This window comes from Chrysochloris asiatica, unplaced genomic scaffold (genome assembly GCF_000296735.1).
Source record: "Chrysochloris asiatica unplaced genomic scaffold, ChrAsi1.0 scaffold00174, whole genome shotgun sequence".
In the NCBI taxonomy this organism is placed as follows: domain Eukaryota; kingdom Metazoa; phylum Chordata; class Mammalia; order Afrosoricida; family Chrysochloridae; genus Chrysochloris; species Chrysochloris asiatica.
Window position 1 is genome coordinate 4,005,543 of NW_006408692.1, and position 22,492 is coordinate 4,028,034.

At 40.1% G+C, this 22,492-nt stretch overlaps 1 protein-coding gene across 1 annotated transcript in view; it reads right to left on the reverse strand.

Annotated features, from left to right (window-relative positions):
- Positions 1-22,492, reverse strand: part of CCDC38 (coiled-coil domain containing 38) — a 100,939-nt gene that overhangs the window by 48,085 nt on the left and 30,362 nt on the right. The window contains exons 6-9 of the mRNA XM_006871815.1: positions 21,172-21,236; positions 16,128-16,291; positions 15,943-16,023; positions 4,483-4,646 (exon numbers count right to left, since the gene is read on the reverse strand). Coding sequence (XP_006871877.1) covers positions 4,483-4,646; positions 15,943-16,023; positions 16,128-16,291; positions 21,172-21,236 — 474 coding nt within the window. The remainder of the gene's footprint in view (positions 1-4,482; positions 4,647-15,942; positions 16,024-16,127; positions 16,292-21,171; positions 21,237-22,492) is intronic.

Sequence of the window (22,492 nt, forward strand, 5' to 3'; positions counted from 1 at the left end):
CCCAACGAGATGGATTGGCCAGGTGGCATCATTGATGGCATTGAGTGTGGCAGCGGTAATGAGGTTGGCCCAGGATCAGACATTGTTTCATTCTTTTGTGCATGGGGTCGCTATGAGTTGGTTCCGACTCGATGGCACCTGACAACAACAACAAATATGGGTGAACATAGTTGTAAAGTGTTTAAATATAATGTTTCTTAGATTATATGTATGTTATTGTTGTTGTTAAGTACAGTCGAGTCTGTTCCGACTCATAGCGTTTCTGAGAAGCAGCTGGTGGGTTTGAAGTTCCAACCTTGTGATTCACTGTCCAGTGCTGATCCTACAGCACCACACCAGGAGTCCCAGAAATTGGCTTATAAAATGTTTTTACATGGAAACACTACATTATTAGTTACAACATTGTAAGTAATTGAGCAGAAGCCTTCTTCCACTTTCCTCCTTCTATCCTTTGACTGCTACTTCATTATAAAAAACAATATTGATATGCATTCACAAATACTAATTGCTACAATATTGTATCTGAAACACCAGAAAATTTGAGAACATCAGCAACTATAAAAACTCTGGCAGCGGCAATGAGACGATATACGATAGAATGAATGTAAAACTAATGTTCTCCCATGTAAACTATCACATAATTCACAATAAAACATTTAAGAAAAAGCAAAACAAAAACCCTGGCAGCAATGAAAATCAGCTGTGCTTTTATCATATGCTGATGAACCCTCATGATTTGAAGCACCATTGTAATTGGCTAACAATGACAGCTCTCACAGGAAAGCACATTGAAGCTTCAAGAAGTAAATGCCCATAGAGTTTTAGTCTTGTAGGCATATTGGCACATGTAATGTGGGCTTACAAAAAAATGTTTTTGTTGTTACAACTAACTACAGTAATCACTTTATTAAAAAAACAACAATTATACATTTCTGCTGAAATACTGCTCAAAAGTTTTATAGACTTTTTTTTTTGACACCTTCTCTGTCAGTACCACCTGTACAATCCACAAAACCCCTACTTACCTCCCTAATGAAGTCACTGAATTTGACACTAATTCCTAATACCAGTACCATACTGTTCTAAATACTGTGGCTTTGTGATAATAGATAATATTGTAAGCATTAATAATCTCCCTTCACCTTCTTTTATCAAAAGTTTCTCTAGATGAACCACAAAACCATTGTGTAACATTCTCCTCTCTTTAACAACCAACATTTTGACAAACTTTTTGTAACATCCTTACTATAATTTCATGATAGTTCAGAAGAATTTGCAGCATTACAGCATCGATCTTCCTATCTAAAAAATGGAATACTTCTCTATCAACTAAATCTTCAGGTCACACACAATAAGGCTATTGCTCTCTTGGATTGAATTTCCTTTGAAATATTTTTAAATTGATTATTAAAGTGTAATTGATTTTGTGGTAATTTTACAGAACCATGGTAAAGTCAAACAGTTTTCCAACTTTCTTTCTTCTTTTTTATTTTTTTAAAGGGAAGATTCTAGTTCTACTATCATATCATCAGCAAGTAATGAATTATTTTCTCTTTTTTATGTATTATTTTATTGCTTATACATTGCTTATATATTTATAGATGGAATTATCCTAAGATGATAAATTATGGTGTTGACAAAGACTGCTGAACGTACCATGGACTTTAAAAAGAACAAATAAATCTATCTTGGATGAAGTACAGCCAGAATGCTCCTTGAAAGCAAGAATGGGACTACTTCATCTTAGATACTTTGGGCATGTTATCAGGAGGGACCATCCCTGGAGAAGGACATCCTGATTGATAAAGTAAGCGTCAGCGAAAAAGAGGAAGATCCCCCAACTAGATGGATTAACACAGTGGCTGCAATAATAGGCTCAAACATGAAGGCAATTGTGAGGATGCCTGTGGGCTAGGCAGGGGTTTGTCTGTTGTTCACCATGAGTTGGAATCAACTTGCTGGCACAGAATAACAACACAACAGTTGAGATTGTGGGAATTCTCATTCTAGCTCAGTTTGTAATAGAAATTCTGACATTGAGACAGAATATTTTAGAATTAGAAATGTTAACTTAATGGATTTCTGGTGTGGTGCTGTGGATCAGCACTGGGCTGTGAACCTCAAGGTCGGTGGTTCAAACTCAACAGCTGCTCCTCAGAAATTATGAGCCGGAACCAACTCGACAGCACTTAACAACAGCAACACATACTTTAATAAAACATTTCTGAAAAGGAAATTAGGAGAGCTATAGCTATGCCATTTACAATGGAGTCCTGGTGTGGCACTGTGGGTTAATGTGCTGGACTGACAAGTCATTTGAACTGCAAGATCGTTGGTTCAAGCTCACCAGCTGCTCCTCGGAAACCCTATACAGGGTCACTATGGGTCGGAACCGACTGGATAACACGTAGCATACCATTTACAATAGCCACCCAAAAGATAAATTACTTAGGAATAAATCTAACCAGAGAAACAATCATCTGTACAAAGAAAACTATCAGAAACCAAAAGAGAGTTACAAAAATTAAAGAATATACCATGTTTGTGGTTAGGAAGACTTAACATTGTGAAATCTATAGATGTAACGCAATCCCAATCCAGATTCCAACACCATTCTTTAAAGATATGTTAAAATTGATCATGAATTTTACATGGAGAGGAAAAAGACCTCAGATAAGCAAAGCACTGCTTAAAAAGAACAAAGTTGGAGGTCTCTCACTCCCTGATCTCAAAATTGCCTACACAGCCACAGTGGTAAAAACACCCCGGTACTGGTGCAACAAAAGATAAATACATCTATGGAACAGAACTGAGAACCCAGAAGTCAATCCATCCACATACAGTCAGCTGATCTTTGACAAAGGGGCAAAACACATTAAATGGGGAAGTGATAATCTCTTCAACAAATGGTGCTGACAAATCCAGAAATCTATTTGCAGAAGAATGAAACAAGACCTATATCTCACACCATATACAAACCAAACTCAACATGTTCTAAAGACCTAAATGTAAAACCTAGAACTATAAAGATCACCAATGAAAAAAATAGGGACAAGTTTAGGGGCCGTGATACATGGCATAAATACACTATCAAATATTACTAAAATCACAAACAGCAGAAGGCAAAATATATGACTGGGACTTCATAAAAATCAGGGACTTAGGTATGCATCAAAGATTTCACCAAAAGAGTGAAAAGGGAGCCCACAAACTGGGAAAAAAGTTTTAGCAATGACATGCCAGACAAGAAACTAATTTCTAAAATTTACAGAAAATTACAACACTTCAACAAGAAAAACATAAACAGCCCAATTTGAAAATGGGCACAAGAAATAAACAGACACTTCAGCAAAGAAGACATTCAGGCATCCAACAAACATATGAAGAAATGTTCACAATCGTTAGCCATTAGAGAGATGCAAATCAAAACAACAATGAAATATCCTCTCACCCCAGCATTAAAAGCAAAGTTAAAAATAATAATAATAATAACAAAAAATAATAAATGCTGGTGAGGGTGTGGAGAGACTGGGATCCTCCTATATTGCTGATGGGACTATGAAATGGTTCAACCACTCTGGAAAACTGTCTGGCGCTTCCTCAGAAAGTGGGAAATTGAAATACTGTATGATTCAGCAATCCCTCTTCTTGGTATATATTCACAAGAAATAAAAGCCAGGACACGAGTAGATGTAGGCACATGTTCATAGATATTCATCACAGCACTATTCACAATAGCAAAACGATGGAGACAGCCTAAGTTCCCATCAATGGAAGAATGAATAAACAAACTTTGGTACCTACACACAATGGAATACCATGCAATGCTGAAGAATAATGATAAATCTGTGAAACATCTCATAACATGGATGAACCTGGAAGACATTATGCTGAGTGAAATAAGTCAATCACAAAAGGACAAATATTGTATGAGAACACTATTGTAAAAACTTAAGGTTTTCCTCCTAAAAGAAACATACTTTGATGGTTACTAGGGATAAGCGGGGAAGGAGAGTAGTTCACTGGCTAGAGGGCAGACACATGTTAACTCGGGTGACAGGGAGGGTAATATACAAGAAGAGGGAGGTTGGCAGAAGAACGATGAAGAAGGTGAAGGCATAGGTAGGTATACAAGGACTAAAAGGAACGTGATATAGACATAACCTTGGAAAAACAGTGTTCTATGTATAGATACATAGCTTGAATGGGTATGGGAGGACAAGTGTGATACATAAATACTTATATACCCCACAAATAAATGAGTTTGACAGAGGATATCTGTACATAGGTAACCACAGGGAGGAACGGGACAACTGTTGTTGGCTGGAGGGAATTGCAATCATTGTGATGAAGCAAAGCTATGATATGTCATCATAGCTTTGCTTTGTAAAGTGATGACAGTGTCTATAAACCTTCACTCAGTTCACAATAAAGTTTTTTTTTTTTAATTAAGTTAATTGAAATAAGAAACATGTGACTTACTTGTCAATAATTTTGGAAGGATGTTACTTATATTATCTTTACTTTTCGATTCCTTCACCCTTTTTAATGCCTGCTGAGCTTGCCAGTGCCTTGGAGACAATTCTAGCAGAAAAAATCCATATTTCATATACTCCTTAAGGAGGAATTCTGTTTTTGCTATCTCACTATTCCAAAGAAACAGAGATCTGATTAGATATATCTGTGTGCAAACATGTTAATTATAAAAGACTTTAAGAAATGTATTCTTCCGATTATGTTGAATATTTACTTACCAAAACTGGCCATAACATATGGACTTAATTAAGATATGAGGTGAGAAAAGAAACACTTACAATGATGCTATTTGAATAACACTTATAATAATCCTATTTGCATAAGAGTATACATATATAGAAGAGACTGGTAATGGTTTTGCTCTACTTATTTATGTGGTAAATATTGTATTAGGTTGAGACTAACTCTAGGCCTTTCCACATTTCAACATAATAATTTTCCTTGTCACCTTGACTCTCTCTTTGAAATCTTCTATTCGGCTCTTTTACATACTTCATCATTACTTCTATCTACTTTAGCTACTCTGCATCTTCAGAGCAAGTCCCAAGAGTCAGTTATGAACCCTATTTAGGTCTTTTCTTTCTTTCCTGTATTTTTACTTATCTCTCACTTTTTTCATGTATGTTGACATTTATGTCTTCTCACTATTGTGTTTTTTGTTTTTTTTTTTTTAAGGTTTTTATTGTGGATTGAGTGTTTACAGGGCAGATCATCAGTTTTGCATTCAACAAATCACACACCTTATTTCATTACAATGATTATAATCCCCTCCATGTGCCATCAGTTAACAGTATTTCTCTCTATTCACTTTAGCTTTTTTATTTAAACAACAACAACAACAACACTCAGGCATATATAATAATTTACACCACCAAAGGGCACATTCTGCAAGTCTGCCTCCTGGCCACCAGCTCTTAGTCCCTCTCTTCCCGTGAATCTAGAGTCCTCAGCTGCTCTCTCTCTCCATGTCCCCATCTCTGCCTCCGTCTCTGTTGTCACTGCTTCTCTGGATAAGGCCCCTCATTCTGCTTGTGCTCTTCTCCCTTGATGGTCCCAGGGTCCTCTGTTTCTGGACTGTAAGATTAACCACTCCCCTGTTTTTGTTACAAAACTTCTACCTTGACAATTGTGACAGTCGCAATTAGTCATGATGACAATTATTCACTATTGCATCATACAATTATCCCCATCTCTTTTCACCAGACCCATCTAGACAAGATGAAAACTATTCAGTGGGGATTCTTTCTTTGCCCCCATACTCTTAAACCAAACTCCCTCTTGAAACCTTGCAAGCCAGTCACTTAATGCCTTTATCGGCCCCTCATTTTAGGTAGCCAGTGTCTAAGTTGCCAGTCCCTATCTACCCTGTGTACAGAGGGGATAGCATTGATAATTCATGTGAAGACTCCTTCCCTCTCTGTTGGTATTTAGAGTTACTATCTCCATGAGTATAGGTCAGGCTCATCAAATTATAGCAATTTACCCTTGTCTCCTTTATTAAAAAAAATTTTTTTTTGTAATCTTCCTCTTGTCGAGTTCTTATTATCAAGCTGTTGAGGCTAACTCAAATTGGTACTGTCTGCAAGTTTGGGTGTTCTTGTGCATCTTCTCTCACTTCATTTCAGCTGGATACTTCACTCTCAGCTCTAGCCCTCTGTGGCTATGTCCTTGTCCATGGGCTCAAGTGTCCTCAGGTCTCACCACACTTTGGACCAACCAGCCCTTCTTCTTCTCTCTCTCATCTTCAGGTCAACAGGAGTCAATGGACTGTGGTTGACTCAGCCCATTTCTCCTTCTTATTTTTTTTTATTGACAATTGTCTTTTAATCTTGTAAAATTTATTTTTGGGAAATGTTCTAATTTCTGATTTTGAACATATTTATCAGAATAACTGCTTAATCTTTTTGTTTTTTAGTGCTTTATTGTGAATTATGTGATAGTTTACATGGGAGGACATTAGCTTCACATTGATCCCGTCGTATATCTTTTCCTTGCCATGGTTACAATCCCCTCCATGTATCACCCATCAACCAAAGGGTATACCCCACTAGCCTGCCCTCTGGTCGTCCGCACACAGCCCCTCTTCCTCTCTGGGTCCAAAGTCCTCAGCCACTCCATCTTCCCACGCCATCATCTCTGCCTCCATCGCTGTCATCATCACTGCTTCTCTGGGTAGGGTTCTGTTCTCCGCTCTTTTACCTTGATGATCCCAGGAACCTCCGCTCCTAGACTGCAAGTTTAGTCACTCCCCTCCCTTTGCCACAAAATGTCTACCTTTACATTTCCAGCCCTTACAATCAGTCCTGATAACAATTATTCACTACTGTATCACAAGAGACCTATCTGCATCTCCTTTTATCAGCCCTGCCCAGACAGATTGGATACTACTCAGTGGAGATTCTACCTTGCTCCATGCCCTCTGGATCTAGGTTCCCTCTTGAAAACTTGTAAGCCAGTCACTTCTTGCCTCTGTAGCACCACCATTCTGGGTAGCCAATGTCCAAGTTGCACATCCCTGTCCTCTCCATGTGTGGAGGGATGGGAATGATCTTGGCTGAGAAGATTTGTTCCCTCTTTTGAGCTACTGTTTCCATAGGTGTAGGTCAAGTTCCTCAAATTGTGTCAGATTACTCTTTTTTTCCTCTTCTTTCTTCTTCTGGTTGATCTCTGATCATCAAGCCATTGAAGCCAGGTCAAGTGGGTATTATCTGCAAGTATGGGTGTTCTTACGCATATGCCCTCTCTTCTATCAGCTGGACACTTCACTCTCCACTCTAGTCCTCTGTTGGTATTTAGAGTTACTATCTCCATGAGTATAGGTCAGGCTCATCAAATTATAGCAATTTACCCTTGTTTCCTTAATAAAAAACAATGAAAAAAATATATATATATTCCTCTACTTGAGTTCTGATTATCAAGCCATCGAGGCTAGTTCAAATGGGAATTATCTGCAAGTTGGGGTGTTCTGCATCTCCCCTCACTTCATATATGCTGGATTCTTCACTCTCAGCTCTAGCCCTCTGTGGCTATGTCTTTGTCCATGGGCTCAAGAGTCCCCAGGTCTTGCCACATTGCTGGCCAACCAGGTCTCCATCCGGGTTCACAGGAGTCTATTGAGTGCTGTAGGGTTTAGCTCACAGCTTCATTGCTGCTTTTCCCTCGCTTCCCTTTATTGGTAATGAACATGGTTACCAATCAGAGCGTGCATTCCCATTGAGCTTTAGTCTTAGAAGGGGTTTGCTCTGAGGGGGACCCAATCACTTGCCTTGATGTTTCCTGGGCAAGCCACTGTTTGTTCTTGTAGTAATCAGTCAGTCTGCCTATATTATTTTGTATTTTTCCTGTCAGTCTTTCTTTCAGGAAGTATCTTCTGTTCTTCTGGCCGCTCCAGGCTGGTTTGCTTGTCCTTTCAAGTGGAAATTTCCCCTCAGATGTTTCTGGATGCTGTTCAGGATTCCACGTATGGTCTTGTGTAATGCACAGGCTCCGCAGGAAGTCTCCTTTACTAGGCACGTTGCAGCACTGTGGGCTAATGTGTCAGACTGCAAAGTCGTTTGGACGGCAAAGTCAGTGGTTCAAGCTCACCAGATGCTCCTTGGAAACCCTATACAGGGTCGCTATGGGTTGGAATCGACTCAACGGCACTTAACAACAACAAATCAGTTATAGGCAGAAGACGGACTTACAAGCTTTCTAAGGTGGTATTTCTGGCTATTCCTTTCTCTCCTTCTCCAGTGTCTGTTTTATAGTGGTATGCCAGGGAAACCAAGATTCAAAAGACAGCCAAGCATCTTAACATTATTTCCCCCCATTTCCCCATTCCACCCATGTCTCAATCTCTGTATCCCAGAGCCCTGTTGTTTCAAGGTTGTGCATACATCATTATTTGTCTCTGTCCCACACAGCCTCACATTTATCCTACTGTATTTCCTTTCATTGCAATGATTACAGTCCCCTTGATGCATCATCAAATAATCAAAGGATACACCCCCTAGGCCCACCCAGCCCCTGACTGCCAGCAAACAGCTTCTCTCCCTCCCTGAGTCCCGTGTCCCCAGTCACTCCATCTGTCCACACCATCATCTCTGTCTCCATGCCTGGCCTCACTGCCTTTCTGGGTAGGGTCACACTTTCCACTCTTCTGGCTTGATGGTCCCAGGGACCTCTGCTCTTGGCTGCAAAATCAATCACTTTCCTACTTTTGCCAAAAAAAGAATCTGCCTCTACATTTCCAACCCTCACAGTCAGTCCTGGCAGCAGGTATTCACTGTTGTACCACAAGAGTCTTATCCCCATTTCCTTTTGTCAGCCCGGTCCCAACAGTTTAGAAATCATTCAGTGGAGGTTCTGCCTATCCCTGTCTGGTCTGGAACTAGGCTCCGTCTTGAAAGCTTGTAAGCCAGTCACTTCTTGCCTTTATAGGCTCCCCTCCATTTTGGGTCTGGGCAGTTTCCAGCACCCCTCAAGGTATTACAGTGATTTATAGGCTGAAGATGGGCTTATATATTTTCTGTTGTGATGATTCTGGCTATACCTGCCCCCCAAGTGTCTATTTCAAAATGGTAGACAAGGGAGACCAAGATTCAAAAGACAGCCAAGCATCCTAACATTATTCCCCTCTTTTCCCCTTTCAAGCCATGCCTCAATCCCTGTATCCTGAAGCCCTGTTATTCCTAGGTTGTGCATACAGTGTCATTTACCTCTGTCCCACGTAACCCATGCAAGCCTGCCCAACCGTTCTCCCGTCCGCCTTGTCCTTCTTTTCCCCTCCCCTCTTTGTGCATTGCCAGCCCCCACCCCACCCCCAGCTCCCAGGCTTTCCTGTGTCTATTCCTCCTTTTGTGACTGACTAATTTCACTCAGCATAATGTCCTCAAGGTTCATCAATGTTATGAGATGGTTTGCAGCTTCCTTACTGTTCTTCAAGGTGGAGTAGTATTCCATTGTGTACCACAGTTTGTTTATCCATTCTTCAATTGATGGGCATTTTGGTTGTCTCTATTTTTTTGCTATTGTAAATAGTGCTGCTATGAACATTGGTGTGTACATATCTACTCATGTTATGGGTCATATTTCTTGTGGGTAAATACCTTATGCTGGGTCATAAGGTATTTCTATATCCAACCTTCTGAGGAAACACCATATTGCTTTCCAGAGTAGATGGACCATTTTGCAGTACCACCAACAATGTAGGAGGGCCCCAGTCTTTCTGCATCCTCGCCAGCATTTGTGGCCTCTGCTTTTTTTTATCTTTGCTGTTATTGCTGGTGTGAGATGGTATCTCATTGTTGTTTTGATTTGCATCTCTCTAATGGCTAGTGATCGTGATCGTTTCTTCATATGTTTGTTGGCTGCGTGGATCTCCTCCTTCGTGAAGTGTCTGTTCATGTCTTGGTGATTGTCTTTTAGGGTCTATCCATCTTGGGGTTCGTTGAGCTTCTTGAATGCTTATCTTTTCAGTTTTCAGGATGTTAAGGATATTTTCTTCCAGAAGCTCTTTAACTATCTCGTCTGTGGACTTGTGTGATTCTTCCTGTTTTGGAATGCAGATAATTCTTAAGTTATTCCTCTTCATGTTGTCCAACATGAATCTTAGGTCTTCTTCAGATTTTTTTAAATCCTTTTTTGTGTTTGCTCTTCTATCTTAGTAGTGTTGAGAGATTTATCTTCTAGCTCACTAATTCTGGCTTCTAACTCTTCGATTCTACTCCTTTGCCCTTTCAGTGTATTGTCCATTTCTGATATTCTATTATTAATCATTTGGACCTTTTTCTGTAGGTTTTGCATTGCTTCCAATGTTGTATCTATTTTATTTGATTGTTCCTGTAGTGCTTTCCTGACTTCTTCCTTATTTTTCTCAACTCCATTGTATAATGTTTTGATACATTTTATAATCATTTCTCTGAATTCCTTCTCAGGCATTTCCAAAGCCTGCCCATCTTCTAGTATGGAGTGTAGGTCTACTTCCAGCTCATTTGCTTCAGTAACTTTATCTTGTTTCTGGACATGTGCTGATATGGTCATCTACATCGTTTTTTTGGACATATTCAGGAGTTATCTGTGGCCTTAATTGCCTCCAGGTAGATGTGATCAGGAGATGGGCTTCCATTCTTCCTGAGAAATTTCAAGATGCCCCTGTTGGTTGTTGTGACATAACTCAGGATTTAATTTTCGGCCTATTTCCTTTTTAGTCTGCCTGTCCCACTACACAATACCCATTCAGGCCTTTCTGTTAGCGATAAACAGTTCTAGGTTGGCTGTGGATGTTTTGCACTGCCATTTGGTTTTAAGTGGAAACTGTCACTTTACATTTTGAGGAGATCTCTGCACATGCATAGTAGAACCCTCCAAGGGTGGGGGTAGGGTGTCCACTCACTCAGGCACCCCCTCTAGTCACCAGAATGGAGGTGTGCAGCCAGCGAGAGACCAATAAACAGATTTTTTAAAAATGTCCACACCTTTATCTCTGCAGTACTGTCAGGGGTCAGTGGCTGCTCTGATTCTTCCCTCGTTTGGTCTCGCCCAAGATGACAGCTCCGGGAGCAGCTGAGCATCTTGAATTAGAAAGCAACAGATTTCTTGCTTCTGCTACAAATTCCGCTAGCTGTAAGCCTTCCAATCTTCTAAATATTGGTTTATATGTGGTTCAGAGTTCTGACACCATCCCCTGAAACTGCTTGGTCTGGTATTCTGTGTTGCTACTTACGGAGCTCCTCAATGCACTTCTACCTGATCCACCATCTTGTTTGTTCTCTATTATTCTGATTTCAAGTAATTAGTATTCAGTGTGTTAAAATCTATTGTTGAAATGGTCTCTAAATTCACGTCAAGTGTATTCAAGGTTGTACTTTCATCCTTGGAAACTTATTTGGATTTTCCTTGGCTTTAATTTGCACGTGAGCAGTTGATAATCTGCTTTGAAATTCATGGCCTGATTTTTTTCTTAACTGATGATAATAAGCTTGTCCATCATCTCTTTCTACAGATGTAGTCAATTTGATTCCTGTAACTGTTGATCATGCTGTTCAAAAAAAGTATTCCCAAGGAAAAGTCATCATTGTTGTTAGGTCTCCTCCAGTTGGTTTGACTCACAGAAGTCCTATATACAACAGCCATTCAGTATCCCCTTGTTCTGTTCAAATGGCTACCTCTTAGTCTATGTACAGGTTTCTCATGAATACAATTAAGTGTTTTGGAATACCTATGTTATCCATTGTTAGTTTGATCCACACAGTCAAATGCTTTTGCATAGTCAATAAATCATGAGTAAACATCTTTCTGGTATTCTTTGCTTTCAGCCAAGATTCATTTGATGTCAGTAATTATATCCCTTGTTCCACATCCTTTTTTGAACAACGCTTGAATTTTTGGCAGCTCTCTGTTGCAGTACTGCAGTAACTGCTTTTAAATTATCTTCAGCAAAATTTTACTTACATATAATATTAAAGATATTGTTGGATGACTTCCACATTCCATTGGATCCTCTTTCTTTGGCATGGGCACAAACATAGATCTCTTTCAATAAGTTGGCCAGTCTTCCAAGTTTCTTGGCATAGACAGGTGAGTGCTTCCAGCACTGTGCCAATTTTTGGAAACATTTCAATTTGTATTCCATCAATTCCTGTATTGTTTTTTGCCAATGCCTTCAGTGCAGCTTGAACTTCTTCCTTCAATACCATTAGTTGTTGATCATATGCTACCTCTTGAAATGGTTGAACAGTAACCAGTTGTTTTTGTAACAGTGACTCTGTGTATTCCTTTCAGCTTTTGAATCTTCCTGCATCATTCAATATTTTGCTAATGTTGTTAAATGCCATTGAGTCAGCTCTGACTCATAGAGACCCTGTTTAGAGTTTCTGAGGAGTGGCTGGTGGATTGGACTGCTGACTTAGCTGTTAGCAGTCCAGTGCTTATCCTGCAGTGCCAGGAGTGCTTCAACATTGCCAATCAAGGTTTGAATTTTTTTCAACTTTCATCTGCAGAAATGCTGAGTGTGTTCTTCCCTTTTGCTTTTCTAATTCCAGGTCTTTGCACATTTCATTATAATACATAACTTTGTCTTTTCGAACTGCCTTTTGAAATTTTCTGTTCAGCGCTTTTACTTCATTATTTTCTCTAGTCATTTTATCTTCTGTACATTCAATAACTAATTTCAGGGTCTTTTCTGACATCCATTTTCGTCTTTTCTTTCTTTCCTGTCTTTTAAAATGAACTTTTGCTTTTTTTATTGATATTTTTGTTGTCATCCCATTACTCTTTGGGTTTTTAATCATTAGTGTCTAATGCATCAAATCTATTTTTTAGATGATGAGATATACTCAAGCTTATATTTTGGCTCTTATTGACTTGTTTTAATTTTCTTCAGCTTCAGCCTGAACTTGCAAATGAGCGATTGGTGTTCTGTTCCAAAGTCAGTTCCTGGCCTTGTTTTGGCTGAGGATATTGAAGGTCTCCATCATATTTTCCCACAGTTGTAGTTAATTTAATTACTGTATATCCCCTCTGGTATAACTGCCATTTATGTTGCTGTAAAAAGGTATTTGCAATGAATAAGTTACTGGTCTTGCCAAATTCTACCATGTGATCTCCAGATCAATTTCTATCACCAAATCCACATCTTCCTCTTTGTTTCCAACTTTTTCATTCCAGTCACCAGTGATTATCAATGTATCTTGATTGCATGTTTGATCAATTTCAGACTGAAAAAGTTCATAGAATTTTTCAGTTTCCCTGGTTGTAGTGGTTGGTGTGTAAATTTGAGTAATAGTGGTATTAACTGGTCTTCCTTATACATTTATTGTTGTTGTTATGTGCCATGGGGTCAGTTCTGACTCATAGCTACCCTGTACAGGGTTTCCAAGGCTGTAAATCTTTACGGGAGCAGAACACCTCATCTTTCTTCTGCGGAACAGCTGGTAGTTTTGAACTGCTGACCTTGCGGTTCCTTATACATATATGGCTATTATCCTATCACAGACAGTATTTTACATCAAGATACATCATGAAATGCTCTTTTTGATGATGAAAATGCTGCCATTCTTCGTCAATTTGTTGTTCCCAGCATAGTCAACAATATGATTGATTCAAAATGGCCAATACTAGTCTCAATCTTTATGAGTTCCAGTTCATTTTTGACAACTTCCAATTTTTCTAGCTTCATACTTCATACATTTTACATTCAATGGATGCTTGCAGCGGTTTCTTCTCATTTGAATGTCTCCATATGATAAGCCCTGGACTGCAAACCACAGGATTCATGGTTCAAGCCCACCAGCCGCTCCCCTGGAGAAAGATGATACTTTTTGCTCCCACAAAGATTTAAAGTCTCGGAAAGCCTATACAGGGTCTCTATGAGTTGGAACTGACTTAACAGCACTTAACAACAACAACAAACAAATGAAGGTCCCAAAAGATTTACTCACCCCATGTCATTCAGGTCAACTCTATATTAAGGAGGAAGCTCTTGCCCAGTCATATTTTGAGTGCCTTCCACCCGAGGGGCTAATTTTCCCACTCTCTATCGACAAGGAGCTTTGGTAGTGTAGTGGTTATGAATCAGGCTGCGAACCGCAAGGTCAGCAGTTTGAAACTACCAGCTGTTCCGTGGGAGAAAGGTGAGGCTTTCTGCTCCTGTAAAGATTTACAGCCTCAGAAACCCTGTACAGGGTCACTATGAGTTGGAACCGACTCCATGGCACATAACAACAACAACATATCAGACAATGTTCCATTGCCATTGATTTCAGTGTCTAACCATTCAGAAGTGGCCCACCTCTCCTTCTTGCTAGTCTGTCTGATTCTGGAAGCTCTGCTGAAACCCGTTCACTATAGTTGACCCTGCTGGTATTTAAAATATCAGTGGCTCAGTTGTCAACATCACAGCAGCACACAAGCCACCACAATGCAACAAACTGACAATGAATGGTGGGGATTCCACTTACTAGTGGATATTTGCTTATTTTCCTTCTCATTTTGAGAAATAAATGGATGGTGGTGCCATTGACTGTACCCCAGCTCATAATGACACCACCTGAGAGAGAAGAGCTGTCCCACAGGGTTTTCTTGACTGTAATATTTGCAGAAGCAGATCATCAGATCTTTTTCCCACAGAGAAGGTGGGTGGGTTCGACCTGTCAAGCTTTCTAAAAATCTTTGGCACTGCAGGAAAATGCACTGGACTGCAAGGTTGGTTTGAACTACAAAGTCTTGTAAACCCTACACAGAGTTGTTATGTGTCAAAATCAACTCTGCGGTACTTAACAATACAACAATAACAGTTATATTAGGGAGGAGGGAGCAAAGGGACTTGTCCACCTTAGGCCATCTTCAACTTTAGGTTCCTAAATCGGAAGTGGCTGCTGGAGTCAAAATATGTTTAAAATACACATTTCATTAGAAGCATTTGGTTTCAAAGACAGTACAATCCATTTCATTTGCTACTTTTAGACAGACTTTTGCTCTCCTCCACAAAAAGTGTAGATTATGTAAGACACATAATGTAGGTCATGAACAGGTAAATACCAAGCTCAAAGAGAAAAAGTGTGTTATATTGTGACTGGTACTGAAATGAGAGTGTCTCATGGAGCACATATTACGGTCCAAGGATGATGACAGCTAGAAACCCCTTGTTGTTGTTGTTTTTAAGTGCCGTTGAGTTGGTTTCATCTCATAGCGACCCTGGATAGGGTTTCCAATGAGCGGCTGGTAGGATTGAACCTTTGACCTTGTGACTAGCACTCCAGTGCTTATCCTACAGTGCCACACCAGGACTTCAAAACCGCTTTGGATGCTGGGCTGCAAGGTCAGTTTGACCACAAGGTTGGTGGTTCAAGCTCACCAGCCGCTCCTCGGAAACACTATACAGGGTCGCTATGAGTTGGAACCAACTCGGTGGCACTGAACAACAACAACATTGATTTACTTCTTTTTAACTAATTCCTTTGGTTTGAAGGAGCTCTGGTTATGTAGTAGATTACATGTTGGGCTGCAAACCAAAAGATCAGCAATTCAATACCACCAGTCATTCTGCAGGAGAAAGATGAGCGTTTCTGCTCTTGTGAAGTTTACAGCTTCGGAAACACTGTACAGGCTTGCTGTGAGTTGGAACTGACTCGAAGGCACGCCACCACCACAACCTCTACTTTCAGATCTACAAGTTAGGGAAAAATTTCTTAAACCATTAAATATGGGCCCCGCAACCAGCCAGAGGTCGCTGAGCTTTCCTGGTGCCCAGACAGGGGCAGTCTTTGGTGGTGTCTGACAATCTACTGCTTTAAAAAATTTGGCCATACTTCTGAAATCATCAACTAATAAGGACTATTCCCATAGAGGTATTACTAGATACAAATAGGCTGTACTGGGGCATGGAAATGTAGGAACAAAGAAGAAACCTCCCTGGGCCTTCACCTTTTCACTGCCTGTACTTCCATACTTGCTTTCTTTAATTCTGCTGCTGTTTGGAGTTTGTTTATAGTTTCTTGTGCTGCACTGAAAAGTAACAGAGATTTGTTACATGTTTTGTTTTCTGTTCAGAGAAAATAAAAAGCAAAAGGAGACAATAAAAAAGATTTGGCCAGAGTGAAGAAACTAACATTTTAATAGCATCTACAGATTTCTGGTCATTTTCTCGAAGGAACTCTTCAAAAGCTATTGCATCATCTTGGAGCTTTTTTTCTGCTTTCATGAGTTGCCTTTCCTTCGATGCTATTCTGTCTTCAAACTTTCTAATAGTTTTTCTTTTGGTTGACATAGTAAACTAGGAATATCGAAAACAGAAGTACATCGAGAACATTATTCCGTTTTCCTAGTACATTTCAACACTCTCATGAAAAAAAGAGCAAAATGACCTGTGGTAATCATTATTTACGTTAGAAAAGAGTATACCCAAATCTTGAGACTGTGATCATGCAGGAATTTTACTTGAGGACTAGTTATAAGGGAGACTCATTGCTCTTTCTCCCCTATATGAAGGGGTTCAATGTTGTTCCAAAATGTTGCACTGCCCCACAAATAAAAAATAGCTCATATCTTACGTAAAAGCAGTTCCATATTATTATTACCCACAATCTCATCCCAGTGATTTCTGAACATTGGGAAACTAGGCTGTCAGTAGTTACAAAGGCCACCAACTTCCCCTCTAATAAGAAAGCAGGTTCCAAGGCTGCTACACCAGATTCATTCCTCCCAAACAGCCCAAGGGCATGGGTGTTTAATCAGCCTCAAATAGGTCTTTTCAGATCCCCCAAAACAGCTTTACATGGAGCTTCTAGTCTAGAACACAGAACAAACCACTTGCAGTCCTTCGCATATCCTACAGCACCACACCAGGATGCTAAAGCAGTCTAGGAGTGTATACATAATACCTATTTTAAATCCCTGTTTTCTAATTCTATCTCCTGTGTCACTTCTGGTTCTATTTCTATTGAGTTTTTTTCTTAGCTAATTATGAGTTGTAATTTCTTCTTTACATGAATGGTGATTTTTATTTGTCTTGTTAGGTGCTGTTGAGTCGATTCCAACCTATAACATCCCTATAGTGTTTCCGAGGAGCGGTTGGCGAGCTTAAGCCACCAACCTGGCGGTTCACACCGACTTTACAGTCCCAGCGCATTTACCCACCGCACCACACCCGGACTCCACTTGGATCTCTGTTGTTGTTGTTAGGTGTCATCGAGTCGGTACCGACTCATAGTGACCTTATGCACAGCAGAATGAAACATTGCTCCATCCTGGGCCAACCTCAGTATCATTGCCACGCTTGAACCCATTGATACTGCCACTTGGTCAATCCATCTCGCTGGGGGTCTGCCTCTTTTTCTCTGACCCTCCACCTTACCAAACATGATATCCTTCTCCAGCAACTGGTTCCTCCTGACAAAATGTCTGAAGTATGAGAGACAAAGTTTGGCCATCCTGGCCTCCAAGGAGCATTCTGGCTGCACTTCTTCCAACACTGATCGGTTTGTTCTTTTGGCAGCCCATGGCACTTTCGATATTCTCCTCCAACACCAGAACTCAAAAGCATCAATTCTATGGTCTTCCTTGTTCTTCATCCGGTTTTCTCATGCATATGAGGTTATTGAAACTACCATGGCTTGGGTCAGGTGCGCCTTAGTCCTCAAGCTGACATCTTTGCTCTTCAGCACTTTAAAAAGACCTTGAGCAGCAGATTTGCCTAATGCAATGCATTGTCTGATTTCTTGACTGCTGCTTCCATGAGTGTTGATAGTTGATCCTAGAAGAATGAAGTCCTTGACAACTTCAATCTTTTCTCCATTGACAAGAATGTTGTTTATTGGTCCAGTGGTGAGGATTTTTGTTTGATCTTCATCAGTAAATATTTTAAGTCTTCTTTACTTTCAGCAAGCAAGGTTGTATTATCTGCATGCATATCGCAGGTCATTACTGAGTCTACCTCCAATCCTGATGCCACATTTTTCTTCATATAACCCAGGTTCTTAGACCTTATGAAATTTACATTGTTGGATAGCTGATATTTTTTGCATCCTTCTACATGTTTTTGAGTGTTATTCTTGGACACAGTTGCTTAGGAAGAGCTTTGTCTTTTTTTATAGTTTGCTTATGTAGGATCAATGCAAATTTGAGTCTAGAGCCAATTATCTTCACTACTGAGGCACTAGATGAGCCTTTCTATTCTCGTAAAGTCTTAGAGCTTTGGAAACTCCGTATAATGTTGCTATGGGTCAGAACTGACTCAGCAGCACTTAACAACAGCTGAGGAATTCCCTTCCGGATGTCAACGTAGACAGCATTTTCCACTCTGACTACGAGGAACACAAACTATTTCCAGGAATTGTCAGTTTGCTCCTCCCTGGCCTCAGTTTCCTCACATGCATTCACTAATCAGAACTCAGCCGAAGTACTTGAGGGGGATCTTGTGGTTCGCAGCCCAACACCAAACCCACACTTTCACCAGGACTCATTGTATCCCTCTTACTTGAAGTGAAATCTTCTATGCTCATTTCAGCTGGCAGCTAATGGAAGTGTCAACTAGTGTAGATTTGTGCTCCAAAAGGTGTGATGTGAAATTACGAACAGTCAAATGCATTTTAATGTAATCATTACTATCAAAAGTTTAAATCAAGATCAATGATCTTCTTTGGATGATTAGGTGCTTGACAATTTGTTGTATAATTGTTATTCCATCATTAAGTACTTTCTCTATAGTAAATGGATATGCGTATGAAATATTCAATAATCCTGTTTTAGTAATGAGCCCTGGATTCTGGTTAAAGATATTTACCACCAGGATAAAGCCACTATTATTTTTATAAGACTCTATCTGGGACTGGCACTTCTTTGTGGTACTGATGGCATAAGAGAAGTTGGAAGGATTCCAAGTTCTTTCAAGGCTTGAAAAGATCTGTTCAGTTTTTCGGACTCTGCTCCCACCATATTCAATAGAAGATACAGGGGAATCTGGATTAAACTGGCCTTTTTAAGTGCAATCTTGTTTGTGGGGAGAGAACCGAGAAAAAGGAAGATGATGGGGCCAGCTACCCTCTAAGTAATGGTTCTCAGAGTGGGATTCCCAGACCAACTGTATCAGAGTCACCTGCAAACTTGTTAAAAACAAACCAAACCCACTGAAGTCAAGTCAACTCCCACTCACAGTGGCCCAGTAGAGCACAGGTGTTGTTGTTATGTGCTGTCAAGTCAGCTCCAACACATAACGATACCAAACACTGCGTAGTCCTACTCCATCCTCCCAATTGTTACACTTGAGCCCATTGCTACTGCCATTGTGCCAATCCATCTTGTTGGGCAGCTTCATCTTTTATGCTGACCTTCCACTTTACCAACCATGATGTCCTTCTCCAGGAACGATCCCTCCTGCTAACGTGCCCGAAATATGAGAGAACATGCCTGAAGTATGAGATGAAGTTTCACCATCCTGGTTTCTAAGAAGCATCCTAACTGTACTTCTTTCAACAGAGATTTGTTGATTCTTCTGGCAGTCCATGATACTGTTAATATTTTTCTCCAAAACCTTAACTCAAATGCATCAATTCTTCTACAGTCTTCCTTATTCATTATTCAAGTTTTGTATTCATATGAAGCAATTGAAAAGACCATGGATTGAGTCAGGCACACCTTAGTCCTCAAACTGGTATCTTTGCTCTTTTACACTTTAAAGAGGTCTTTTGCAGCAGATTTGCCTAATGCTATCTGTTATTTGGAGTCCTGGTGCGGCACTGTGGGTTAATGTGTTGGACTACAAAGTTGGTTTGAACTGCAAGGTCAGCAGTTCAAATTCACCAGCCACTCCTCAGAAACCTTATACAGGGTTGCTATGTGTCAGAACAGACTCAATGGCTCTAAACAACAGCAACAAATATATTGTTAGATTTCTTCACTACTACTTCTATGAGTGTTGATTGCTGTTGTTGTTGTTAGGTGCTGTTGAGTTGGTACTGACTCATAGCAACCTTATGCACAATAGTCCTCCATCAACCTCACAGTCGTTGCTACATTTGACCCCATGCTGCTGTCACTGTGCCAATCCATCTCATTGGGATTCTTCCTCTTTTTTACTGACCCTCCATGTTACCAAGCATTATGTCCTTCTCCAGGGACTGGTCCTGTCAGAAGTATGAGAGGTGAAGTCTGGCTATCTTGGCTTCTAGGGAGCATTTGATTGTACATCTTGTTTTTTGACAGTCAATGGTACTTTTAATATTTTCCTCCAACACCATAACTCAAAAGCATTAATTCTTCTATGGTCTTCCTTCTTCATTGTCCAACTTTCACATGCATATGAGGCTGCTGAAAATACTATGACTTGGGTCAGGCACAACTTAGTCCTCAGACTGACATCTTTGCTCTTGACCACTTTAAAGAGATCTTGTGCAGCAGATATACCTAATGCAATATGTCATTTGGTTTCTTGACTGCTGCTTCCATGAATGATAGTTGAGCCAAGCAAAACGAAGTCTTTAAAAAACTTGAAACTCTTCTCCCTTTATTTTGATGTTATTTATTGGTCTCGTGGTGAGAATTTTTGTTTTCTTTACATCGAGGTGCAACTCATAACTGAAGGCAGAGTAGAACTATCTTACAGGGTTTGTGAAGCTGTAAATCTTTATGAAAGCTGACTGCCTTGTCTTTCTCTCCCAGAGGCTGGTGGCTTCTAGTTACTGACCTTCCATCAGCAGTGAAATACTTAACCCACTTTGCTACCAGGGCTCCTTGCTAAAAATGCACATTTTCAAGTCCACCACAGGCCTGCTGAATCACAAACTCAGATGTGGGTGCCAGCAATTTGTGTTTTCACAGTCCCTCCTGGTGATTCTGAGAACCACGACACTAGAACACTTTCCTAACTATGTTACAGAAAATGTGGAATCTTGTCTGGGATTCTAGAATGGAAGCATTCTCTGAGGGCAGAACCTTTGTTTTGTTCACTGCATGGTACATAGTAAGCACTCAATATGTTCAACAACCATTTGTTGAATGAATGAACACACACACACACATCAATGAACCAATCCATTTGGCTGATAGATCCAAGGCATGCAATGGAAAACATGAAATGTTCTTAAGGTAAACATTTGGCAATGCTGCTTAAGACGTCTTCCAGTTGGCCAATGAGGGAAAGAAAATGATATTTACTACCTCAAGCAGAAACCCGTCTCTCTGATCATTAATAAATTCATGGACAGTCTTGCTTGTGTCTGCACCTTTAAAGAAAATTGAAAGAGACTTAGTTCATTACCCTTCAAAGATGTCATATAAAATACAAATTAAGTTATGAAAGTATTGAATATAACATGCATCTGAACTTGCTTTCAGCACAACCACACCGTTCTCTCTTTTCTCTCCGCCGTAGCTCCAGCCAGGACCCAGAGAAAAGCACCAAAGTTGGAAGCTACTGAAATATAGGAGAGGTTACTTACTCAGGGATATGCCACCCTAGAATTTATGTGCTTTTCATTTGTCCTGTTTCTCATATAGTACAGAATATACAACTACAGGATCTTTCAAATATGTCAACCTGCCTTCTTTTTTGCTACATTAGTTATTGAATCCAAAGTTCTCTTCTAAGTGGTTATCTTGTTTGCTGAAGACTTTTTTTCTCAAAATTTGGGAAAGTATATTAATTCTGGGAGCCAAAGAAATTTTTGTTAAATTGCCATAGCAAATCCAGGATACTTAAAAGTTCTCTTCTTCCCTCCCCTTCTTTCCTTTCTTTTTAGTTTTCTTCTTTTCTCTTTATTTTTTTCCCCTTCCTTTCTCTTTAATTTCCAAAATTGGGGGAAATCCATTTAGGGGAAAGATTTTGTGACTTTATTTTCCTAACATTAACCACTTTTATTTTAGTGGAATCAAACTACTTTCTATCTCACAATCACCCACGACTTTTTAAATGTTTTATTGTGAATTATATGATAGTTTACATGAGAGAACTTTAGTTTTACATTCATTCCATCGTATATCATCTCATTGCCATGGTTCCAATCCCCTCCAAAGGGTATATCCTAGAAACCCGCCCCCTATGCTTCCCCCCCCCGCCCCCCCAAACAGTTTTCGGCCCACAGTCCCTTTCCCTCTCTGAATCCAAAGTCCCCAGCCGCTTCATCACTCCCACTCCTTGTCATCGTCTCTGTCTCTATCTCAGGCATCTCTGTTTCTCTGGGTAGGGTCCCACTCTTGGCTCTTCTCCCTTGATGGTCCCAGAGACCTCTGCTCCTAGCCTGGAGAATTAATCACTCCCTTCCTTGTTCCAAAATGTCTACCTTTGCATTTCCAACCCTCAAAATCTGTCCTGATAAGCATTATTCACTACAGTATCATGAGTTACCCATCTGTATTTCTTTTCATCAGCTCCGCCCAGACAGATTGAATTGTACCCACTGGAGATTCTGCCTTCCTCCATGCTCCCTAGCACTAGGTTCCCTCTTGAAAGCTTATAAGCCAGTCACTTCTTGCCTTTGTA